This window comes from Tursiops truncatus, chromosome 11, assembly GCF_011762595.2.
Source record: "Tursiops truncatus isolate mTurTru1 chromosome 11, mTurTru1.mat.Y, whole genome shotgun sequence".
Classification (NCBI taxonomy): domain Eukaryota; kingdom Metazoa; phylum Chordata; class Mammalia; order Artiodactyla; family Delphinidae; genus Tursiops; species Tursiops truncatus.
This window is the reverse complement of record NC_047044.1, coordinates 5,485,201-5,495,417: the sequence shown is the minus strand read 5'-3', so window position 1 is coordinate 5,495,417 and position 10,217 is coordinate 5,485,201. Positions and strand designations below refer to the sequence as shown.

General features: G+C 59.9%; 1 protein-coding gene across 4 annotated transcripts in view; it reads right to left on the bottom strand.

The window, feature by feature from the left end:
* Window positions 1-533: 533 nt before the first annotated feature.
* SULT4A1 (sulfotransferase family 4A member 1) overlaps window positions 534-10,217 on the bottom strand; it is a 32,103-nt gene continuing 22,419 nt past the window's right edge. Inside the window, exons 5-8 of one of the 4 annotated variants that reach the window (XR_004528797.2) lie at window positions 7,744-7,838; window positions 5,157-5,295; window positions 3,556-3,689; window positions 534-2,045 (exon numbers count right to left, since the gene is read on the bottom strand). Coding sequence is in view for 3 of the 4 variants with exons in the window: in XM_033865885.2 (XP_033721776.1) it covers window positions 4,564-5,295; window positions 7,744-7,838 (827 nt within the window). In the remaining variant the exon portion in view is untranslated. Of the gene's footprint in view, window positions 5,296-7,743; window positions 7,839-10,217 lie in introns of all 4 variants that reach the window. The other 3 variants (XM_033865886.2, XM_033865887.2, XM_033865885.2) reach the window with 3 other exon arrangements.

The following is a 10,217-nucleotide window of genomic DNA, read 5'->3' as shown; positions in this document are numbered from 1 at the left end:
AAAATAAATTCCGGGATTTCACCTGAGACCTAAAGGAACTCGTCCATTTGAAAATAAACATGACTTTTCAGAAAGCCGAAGCTTTATTCAGTACAATGTTCTGGACTTTCCTTCCACAAGGAATCGGTTAGACGGACTCTGGAATTCACAGGGGCGAAGTGCAATCAGCCGGGTTGGTCTCTATACCACCGTCCACCTTGTTGAAAGTGGGCCCTTCCAAGACAGAGACTGAGACCCCTGGACCCCCAGGTGCACCAAAACCTCTCCCATGCTTTTCTCCTTTCTCCCCCACCCTTCCTTTCACTTCAGCTTTTAAAAGATACCAAAAGCGAAGGGACAAACAGTGAGGGAAATTCAACCCTTGGAACGTTGAGCCTTGAGTGACCCAGCCCAACACGGGCCCAAGCCCCTCTGAGCCCCAGCGACGGAGGTCAGCGGGACTCACTCTCGTTGCCCTGAAGCGCTGAGGGGACCACGCAGGGCCCCCGTCTCCACCTGTCAGCACAAGCTGGACACAAGGCATGGGACGTGTCTTTATTAAAGATGCAAGCAAGCACAGAAGTATCATGTGTGGAGCTCAGTAATATCCATACAGTACTAGAAATAGAAAAATAGAAAAGAAATTTCACAGAAAGCTGCGTCTCTCGCAGATACACAGAAAAGGTGCAGCTAAGCGCACCGCGAGACGCCGAGTACCACCTGCCCTACTGCAGCTGCTCTCCTTAGCCAGTAACAAAGCGCACGTCCACACTTTCCAAAGACACCATGCACAACAGACGCCTCGCGCGCGGTGGCGACCCCTCCGGCCACCACTCCGGGAACTTCCCAGACAGACAGACAGCCGGGACGGCCCCGTCCCACCGCGGCGGCAGCGTGCGTACAAACTGGCCACTGGCCCTGCTCTCACTGGCTGCCCTTCCATCACTCCTCCGGGCTAACGTGGGCCAGTTAACGAAGCGAGTGGCGGGGCAGTAAAGACCGCACCTCCCCTCCCTCAGACACAGCACCGAAGGCGACATCGCCAGCCCCGTCTGGGTGAGACAGGGCGCTACGCTCGCACATTGGGTCTCTGGGGCGCAGAGTTGCAGGCCCAGATGGAATAAATGGTATGTAAAGACCCAGTAGTTCTAGAATTTACCATCAATCATCTGTTTGCCAACATAAGCAGGTTTCTGCTTTGGGGAACGAAAGTAAGACTGCGGAACGAAAAGTCAGGTTCCGAGTGGACTCAGTGTCTCTGTGGCAGGCTCTCCAGTCACCGCATCGCGCGCCCGTCCCGCTGGGTCCTCTGCATCAGCCTCGGAGCCACTGGCCGGGGGTCGCTGGCAGGAGGGCATCCTCTCTGAAAACACCCCAGTGAACAGTTCCTGCTGTATCCCGGGGCGACTACTGAGAACTGAACACCACCAGCAGAAACAAGGTCCCCCCAACACCCGACTCACCCTCGGTCCTCACCAGCGTCTCACAACCAGACAAGAACCGAATGGCTGTGCCTTACGGAAGAAAACTACAAAAATAAAGAGTCAACCCTGAGATCTTCCTACCATTCGGGTGTGGCTCGCTCCTGAGTCCCTCGGAAATGAACTTTTATTTGGTTTACTGACATTTATTTAGATTTCCAGTGAAAAGCTCTATAAAATACAATAAATAATGTGGGCTGTAAAAGGTAGACATTCTAGCTGCATATGTTACAGACAGGATACGTATGGTCCAGGTCATCAGAACCGCAATCTTTGTAATCAGACATGTAGACTTCAAATTCCAAAGGTGAGACAGCTGCTCTGGATCGGAAATAACCCCACTTCCTCCATTTCTCCGCCGTGTCTTACGCTGCTTCCAGAGTTTGTCCAGCGGGTAACAAATGAGTGCAAACGGGACTCTGAGCTATTAGTGTCTGGGTACTGTGAGCATGCAAGTTTGCTGTTGCTGTTATTATAAGTAAAAGTCGAACATGAGGTCACACTTTCCCATCTTCTGTTTATACACCAAATCAAACTTCTCGTTCATGGAGACAGTGAAGATGTCCTTCCACAGCCCGACTCTTCCTAGAACACAAACGAGCAGAATGTGCTGAATTCACTTGCTGTCAGGCCAGCTACCAAACCACAGGAAATGGATCTGGAAGGTTCCAGATCTATTCCCGGACCCCTCTGAACCTGGCCTATTGGGGCAGGATGGGCCATGTGGACTACAGACCAGCTGAACCCTCTTCCCTGAGTGTGGTCATCCCGACGCGCTTTCCGCCCAGCACCACAAGTGTGCAGAGCTGCGGGCCTTGCCCATCCACCACTGAATCCCCAGCCAGGCACAAAGCGGGTGGGTCACAACACCCCAGAGGACAGACAGTGTCTGTGGGACAGATCTGCGGCTCCGGGCACCACGTGGATCTGGGTCCTCGTGACACCACTACTGACTCACGGCTCAACAGCTCCACCAAGGCAGGATTTGCTTCTGGAGAATTTTAAAAGGAAAAAAAAAAATCATCCAAAAAGGTAGAACATTTTATGGTGAGCAGGAAGCCTCCTGACCAGGTCAAGGGTGAAGATTTCGAGAAGCCTGCTCGTGCATCGTCAGGGAGGAATTTAAAGGGAGAAAAAGTCGGAGCGCCCAACTTAACATCAAAAGGAGCCCCGGGCCCCCGGCCACTCCATCGCAGCCACAGCTCAGCGAGGCTTGGTCAGAAAATGAGACCTCCGGGCTGCCCTGGTGGCGCAGTGGTTGAGAGTCCGCCTGCCGATGCAGGGGACGCGGGTTCGTGCCCCGGTCCGGGAGGATCCCGCCTGCCGCGGAGCGGCTGGGCCTGTGAGCCACGGCCGCTGAGCCTGCGCGTCCGGAGCCTGTGCTCCGCAACGGGAGAGGCCACAACAGTGAGAGGCCCGCGTACCGCAAAAAAAACAAAAAAAAAAAAAAAGGAAAATGAGCCCCCCTCCTGGCAGAGGTGAGGGAGCCTGGAGAGTGCAGACTGAGGCACAGGCCTACCCATCCCTTTATGAAGGGAAGAGAGAGCCCAAAGTGATGAAAACTGCTGAACCCACTTTCCTTAACTACAAAATCTTCAGTTGTTCTGGTCACATATGAATGGCGACTGTGAAGATGTCACAAGTGGGGGTCCCGCCCTCCCACCTACAGGAGCTGTGAACGCATCACCCGGAGAGCTGGGGCTGTGCTTTTATATAGCTGCCTCGGGGGACTGAAATGCCCATTTAGAATTCCATTCACCGTCAGCATCTCTGAGATCAGAGCTCTGACCGTCTCCAGCAAACATCCTTCGTTAGCTCTGTTATTAACAGTCGTCCTTGTCCTCACAGGACCTCACATATGAAACTGCAACCCTGCAAATGCTGTGCTAACAGATCCAAAGTGGCAAGGATTTTCTCTTCGGTGATGAAAAATTATATGTCAGTGTTGGAGAGGAAAAAACTGTGCTTGCTACCCTCTAATGATACCTAAGGGACAAAACTAGAAGCTTCTAGACCAGTCACACCATAAATATATTTTTCCATGATTATTTTTCTCAGCTGAGGCAGCTGAGAGCTCATCAAAGGAGTCACCCACCTGGTTTAGGATTTGGAATCAAGACAGTGCAATTTATGCTGTGATATGAATCAAATCTAAGCAATGCAGCTGGCTACTCAAGCCCCTGCATTCTCACCAACGCAAGGAGGTCTTCTGAGCAAAGAGGCAATATGCTAAAAGAAAACAAAATCAAAGAACTGAAATAAAGCAAAACCAAGGTAAACGATGATAAAGCAAACACATCGGAAGGAGCATATGGGCACGCAGTATGTTCTCGACACTTCTTAACCACACAAATGAACCGAAAGGGGGATTCTGGAGAAGGTCACACCCAAGGATAACAAAACACAGTGAAAGCAAAATAAAAAAGAGCAAATAAATTTTAAATAATAAACATTTGTGACGATGCAGCCAGGAACGAAACGGCAGGGTGAGGCGGCTTGTTAGTGTCTTCTTGGAGAGCGGCCCACCTGCCTTTACAGGAAGGCGCTCGCCCCCTGACCTTCAGAACAGCCCCGGGAGCCAAGCGGGTTGGCAGCCCCGACCCGCCCTCCTCAGAGGAAGGACAAAAGGCCAGAGAAGCTCAAAGGCGTGGCCCGAGCTTGGCCAGGCCAGGCCGCAGCCCAGCTCTTCTCTCCGCTCCAGGCAGCTGCCTGCAGAGTCCGGCGTCGTTTCCGGGCCCTCCTCTCGGCACTGGCACCACCCGAGGGAGCTGGGAACCGGCCTCGGGTCCACAGCACCGAGTCAGGGGCGACTCTTGCTGAAGGGGTGCTCACAGGCCTGGGCCGGCACCCAGCGGTGCCGGGGAGTTTAATGGCCGAGCTCTCCACAGTCGAGCAGCCTCAAATACCACAAGCCCTGAGGGCACGGAGAGCAACCCAAGTGGGTCCGGGGAGGATTCCTGCCTGCAACACCTGCCTCACCTCGAACTGCTTCACGCGCAAGACACAGCTCTCGCACCAGGAGGGAGCGCCAGCCTCTGTGACGCCGAGGCCTGCACCTCCAGCTCGCGCGCGCACGCGCGCGCTCTCTCTCTCTCTCTCTCTCTCACACACACACACACACCAAACACACACCACATACACACGCATGCGCACGCACGCACACCACACACCCCTCCCCCGACGGGGCTGCTCCTCCCAGGCTGCTAGTTCCCCGGGGGATGGAGGGAAACGGCCCTTCCGAACACGGACTCTGCACCCTCTTCCCTCGACTCCCACGGGCCAGCTGGAGCTCAAGGAGGCCACGTGCACGCACTGCGCTTCTAAACGTCACAGCCCCCAACCCATCCCCAGGGTCTGCCCTGTGGGGCATCTGGGAAGGCGCCCGCCTGAAACACCTCTTGCCCACAGAGCCTGAGACATCCCGGCAGCCACACCCGCAAACTCCGGCACGGCGTGCGGGGTGACAAGGCCAACTCCAGCGGGGACCTCCAGGGAGCCTCAGCAACACTTCGTGGGTTACCTTCCGGCCCCTCGAAGAACACAGGGCTCCGGAGAAATGAGGCTCAGGGCAGCGGAACCCTGACATGGGGGGACTGTGGTCCAGAAAGCGCGAGGACACCGGCAGGAAGGGGAACGAGGCCCCCGGGGCCCCAGGCAGAGGCAGAGAGAAGGAGGGTGGGACAGGCGGGCGCGTACCCCGGCCCACAGGCAGGGCCTCGGCGTTGCAGCACTGGTCCACCAGCTGGTGGCAGTGCTCGATCAGGGACTCCAGCTGGGCCTTGTCACACGACACCCCCAGGAACCGGGCCAGCTGCTCCACCATCGTCACCAGGTCCTGGAAGACAAGAGCAGAGCGCGGGAGCCTGTCGGAGGTGGCGCCTTTACAGAACACGACTTCGGGGACTGTATCCACAGCCTTACTTAGGCCTCGAGACAAGCCTGAAACCGGCCTCGTCTGGAAATAAAATCCGGGTTAAGAAACTGCCCAAGGGCACTCAGCTCTCAAGTGGCAGACCTGGAATTCAAAGCCAGGTCCCAGGGAGGCAGACGTGAGGTCCTGACACAGCTGCGGTCATTCTAAGCAGCAGCAGGAAGGAAAAGCACTTCGGAGCTGCGCCAGGAGCAAGAGCAGCTCGCTCTCTCCCGCCCGCCCCGCCCCGCCCCGCCCCGCCCCGCCATCGGCTGGGATCTCGACTGGCACTCGGGAGAACTGGGAGACCCCGGGACCCCAGACAGGCCTCAGGGCCGGCCCACCCCACCGGACAGGCGGAGCTGGCTTGGTGTGAAGCAAGATTCAGCTCTACTTGACTCACTGACATAAAGCCACCTCTGGGCCCCATCGCCGCACCACTCCTGAGAGCGGAGCATTACGGGTGCAGCCCAGCAGCCTCCGGAGGGGCCCCGCCCACCTGCTCGCTCTGGCCCACGTCCCTCTGGGCAGACACCCAGACCCGCACCCCGACCTGCAGGGCCTGACAGCCGGGACCACGCTGGCTTCCATGCTGTTCCTTCAGCCTGTCAGGCAGGTTCTTTCTGGAACTTTAGTTTGCTGTGTCCTGTCTGGAATGTTCATCTCCAGGTGTCCACATGGGTCACTCCCTCACTTCTTTCAGGTCTCTGTCCCCATCAGTGCCGCTTTTCCTGACCTGCACCTAAACCTGCCACCGCCCCTCCCCAGCACTTCCCTTTTCTGCTTTATTTTTCAGCATTTTTCATCATCCAGTGCATTTCACTGTTTGTGTTTGGGGGGGGGGGGGGGGGGGAGGAAGAGGCAGGGAGGCTGTGAAAACGCAGGCCACAGTGACACCGACCTGGACCAGGGAAACGGGGGCAGAACTAGGGAGAAACAGTCAGATAAGAGAGACGTTTTGAAGGTAGAGCCAACAGGATTTGGAAAATGAAGGCCAGGTGTGAGAGAGGGAGAAGTCAAGGATGAGTCCAGACTTCTGCGTGAGCAGCGAGGACAGAGCCGCTGCCCTGGATGCAGACGGGTGAAACTGCGGAGGACCCGAGGGGACACCTCCGGAGTTTGGTTTGGAGACGTTAAGTCTGCGATCTGCACCACACACCCTGGCAGAAAGGTGCAGTGGGTGGACGGAGATGAGCCTGGAGAGGGTCCAAATCGGACCTGGGGGCCCGAGGCCCGCCTGAGGCCCAGGGGAGGGAGTGTGGATGGCGGAGACCAGAGCTGAGGTCTGGGGGCAGAGGCAGGGCTGCTGCCATGGAGGAGTCAAGGGGAGCGTCCAGGGATGCGGGGACGCAGGACCAAGCGTGACCGACTGCCTGTTGCCGGCTGCTAGGAGGGCGGGACCGTGGGACCCAGACACATGGGGGTCGTGGTGACCTTGACAGAGTAGCCTGGGGACTACTGCCTGGAGGCAGTGTGGCTGCCTGGAGGGGCTCAGGAGCAGAGACAAGTCTGAGGTCCCTCGGCAAAGAGGAGCTGAGGAAAGGGAAGGACGTTGCGGGGAGGAGGGCTGGGCTGGGGGAGGTTCGCACTGTCGCCCTGAGAAAGGAGGGGCATCAGCACTTCTGCACGGGCAGCGGCAGGGTTCAGACCCGGCAGGGGGCAGCGGGGTTCCGCACGACGGTGCTGACACCGAGGCGGGACGGGACGTGCCGGCCCCCCTTCCAGACCTCGCTTTCCCGAGGGCACAGGAGAGGTCCTGCCTCGCTGCCCCAGCACCACCGCCCAGCCTGGCACATGCACTCAACCACCACCTAGTGCCCGTCGCCCTCTGTGCCGGGCACTCAAGAACTCGTCACAGGAATGGATTCACAGGTACACCCGCCGGGGTTCTCAGCACTTTGAGAATTGCCACCCTAAGGCAAACAGGCTGGGACGAGAAATTCGGACTCTGCCATCTCAGCCCTTTGCCCCAAGCTGGTCACCTACGGAGAGGGTGCTGGGTGGCAGCAGGGTGAGTCCGGCTATCACTCCACTGCTGTTGAAGCAGAAAAACAATAAACGGGCCTCTCGAAAGCACCGCATGCCACCAGCCCAGAAGCTGTGCTCGGCCAGGGGCCAGGGCAGGGCACAGGCCTGGGGCCAGCACCGGCTAGAGGCGCAGCACTGCTCAGGGGGACCCTGGGCCCTCCTGGAACTCCTGAGTCCAGCTGTCACCCCTGATGCCCGGGGTCTTGGCGCTGCAGGCCCCGCCCACCCGCCCGCACTGGGGGCGGCGGCTGTGAGACTGAGGGCGGCGGCTGTGAGACTGAGGGCAGGGCCGGCAGCTGCCTCCCGTGGCGCTCACCCCCGTGGCACCACCGCTACGGCACTCACCCGGTGCATGTCTTCGTACTTGAGGAAAAGCACGTTCGAGTCCATACGGTGCTCCCAGAACTCCTGCACGTGCTCAAACCAGGAGCCGTAGCCCACTGTGGAGACAAGGGGACAGGTGACCAGTCACAGGGAGGGAGCGGGCATGTGTGAGGCGGCCTTGCTCCCCGCCTTCCCTGCCAGAAGGCTCCCCTCCTCTGCCCAGTAGCTATGTTTCAGGAAGCCCTGGGCTCCTCCAGCAGCCCCCCAGATGAGCCACGTGCCCTGGCCTCCTGCCCAAGCTCGGCCCCTGCCTCCCGGATGCCTAGAAGCCCCGACCCTTCCGTGGAAGTCTCTGTTCTCCGGGGGTACTGACGGTACCCGGCACCCACGAGTTCCTCTAACAAGGGGTGACCAGGAAGAGAATGACGCCCAGAGGAAGTGGGACACAGGACCCGTGAGTTTTGCTGTCGGGGCTAGGATGGGGTGCGGGAGGCTCCAGACAGAGCTGCGAATGGGGCTCGCCAGGCAAACGCGTCACAGCCAGAATCCTGGAACCAGGCAGAACCAGGAAGGCGCGGGGATGAAGGCGGGCAGCGGGCCCCGTCCTGGCACGTGAGGTTGGGCCGGACGGGACGACAGGTCACACCCACACCCCAGCCCTCGCATTTCCCACGCTCTTTAGGGCCTTGGTGTGGGGTTGAGGTCACACAGGCAGAGACAGATCAGTGTGGCCCAGCTGCTTCACAACATTTTTCATAAAAACGATTGATTCTCACTGCCAATTCACACTGGTGTGCCCATCGCTGTGAGGACATCTCCCGAGGGGGCTTCCACATTAATCAGAGGAAGGTCTCGGCTGAAGAACATGGGGGCCCCTGGGCCTGCTGGGCATCGGGAAGCAGGTCCGGCTACATAACAGGGGCCAGTCAGGGGTGGTGGCCCTGCTGCCTGTGTCCTCACTCGCCCGAGCGCCCGTCCAGCTCGCAAGCACTGGGCCCTGCAGTGGAGCTCCCGGCCTGGCGGCAAAGCCCCAAGGAGACTGGCACGGCGACATGGAGTGACCGGCACTGGGAGGGAGGCCCCGCGGACACGGGCAGGCCTCGAAGGATCAGTGAGGGCTGGGCAGGCAGCGGAGGGGAAGAGGCAGCAGGGGAAACGGCGCACAGAGGCAAGGCCTGCAAATGGGCCTTAAAGACATAAGAAGTGGCCGCGGGGGCCCGCGGAGCGGGTCAGAAGCAGCTGGCAAGGTCAGAGGGCGGAGGGCAAAGGACAAGGGCTCGGGACAGAAGCAGCCGGCCCCTCATCTCCTCGCTGGCCGTGAGACCCGGCGGGCCCTGAGCCTTTCTGCCGCCCCCCCAGGGCTGCCGCGGCGCGGAGAGCCCTGCGTACGGGAGGGCCTGCAGGGGCAGCGCCTGTGCGTCCTCCTCTCTGGTGGAAGGTTCCACGGGGTGGGACGGGCAAGGCGCCAGCGAGGGTCCTACTTGTAGCGCTGAGGCCCCTGGGTGGCAGGGCCGCTCCCGCCCCCGCACAGGCACACCTCAAGGTGCTGACAACCTCTCACACCTACACGCGTGACCAAGGCTGGGAAAACAGGGGTGACCCAACGCCTGGGTCCCAGGCAGCGCGACCCGACAACGTCAGCCTGCCATCCCGCCAGCAGGTGGCAGCACAGCAGCAGCCTGGGCCCCGCAGCCCCACGAGAGGTCCTGAGGGATGGAGGCGCAGGTCAGGGGTCGCTGAGGGGCGGGCCCTGGGGACCAGATCAGAGCAGAAGGCCCTCTTCGGGCCAACCAGGCGCCCCTCCAATACTTCATGTGGAACGAAGCGGGGGAGCTCTGGAAGGGGAGGGGTAAGGGGACGGAAATGAACCAACACAGGGCAGGCTTCAGCCAAAGGCCTTGCTGGGCGAATCCTGGCCCTCTCTGGGCCCCGGTGCTCCCACGGCAGAGTTCTAGCTGCGGGGCCCTGGACTCCAGGCCTGGCACATCCCCGCTCCGTGCACGCACAGGGCAGGACATAACAGCCAGGCCAGCCTTCCCGCTTTACAGGACAAGGGCGAGTCCAGAGAAGGAAGGGACCTGCGCAGCTCACGGACAGGCTGATGACCTCGGGGCCCCGAGCGGAGTCTCCCAAGTCTGGGCCCACAGCTGGCACGCAGACCAGGTGAGCCGCGCCCCGGGGCCGAGCAGTCCATTGGGCGTGGACACGGAGGTAAGAAAACGCCACTCCTTCCCAGAGAACACTCACAGATAGACGGCCAGGGCTGCTGGGGACGGGGACGGGGGAGGCTGGACGGGCGGTGACTCGGGGACCGCGAGGACGTGAGGACAGGGTCGCTCGCACGGGGACAGGGGTGACAGGACAGTGGTCACACACAGGGACTCCTCCACCCTGCTCCTGTCCCCCAGGCACATGGCTCCAGGGCCCCCCAGCCCTGCAGTGCGCAGGTCACGACCCCCAACACAGGGCTCGGGCAGCGTGTCCTCGCCCTGTTA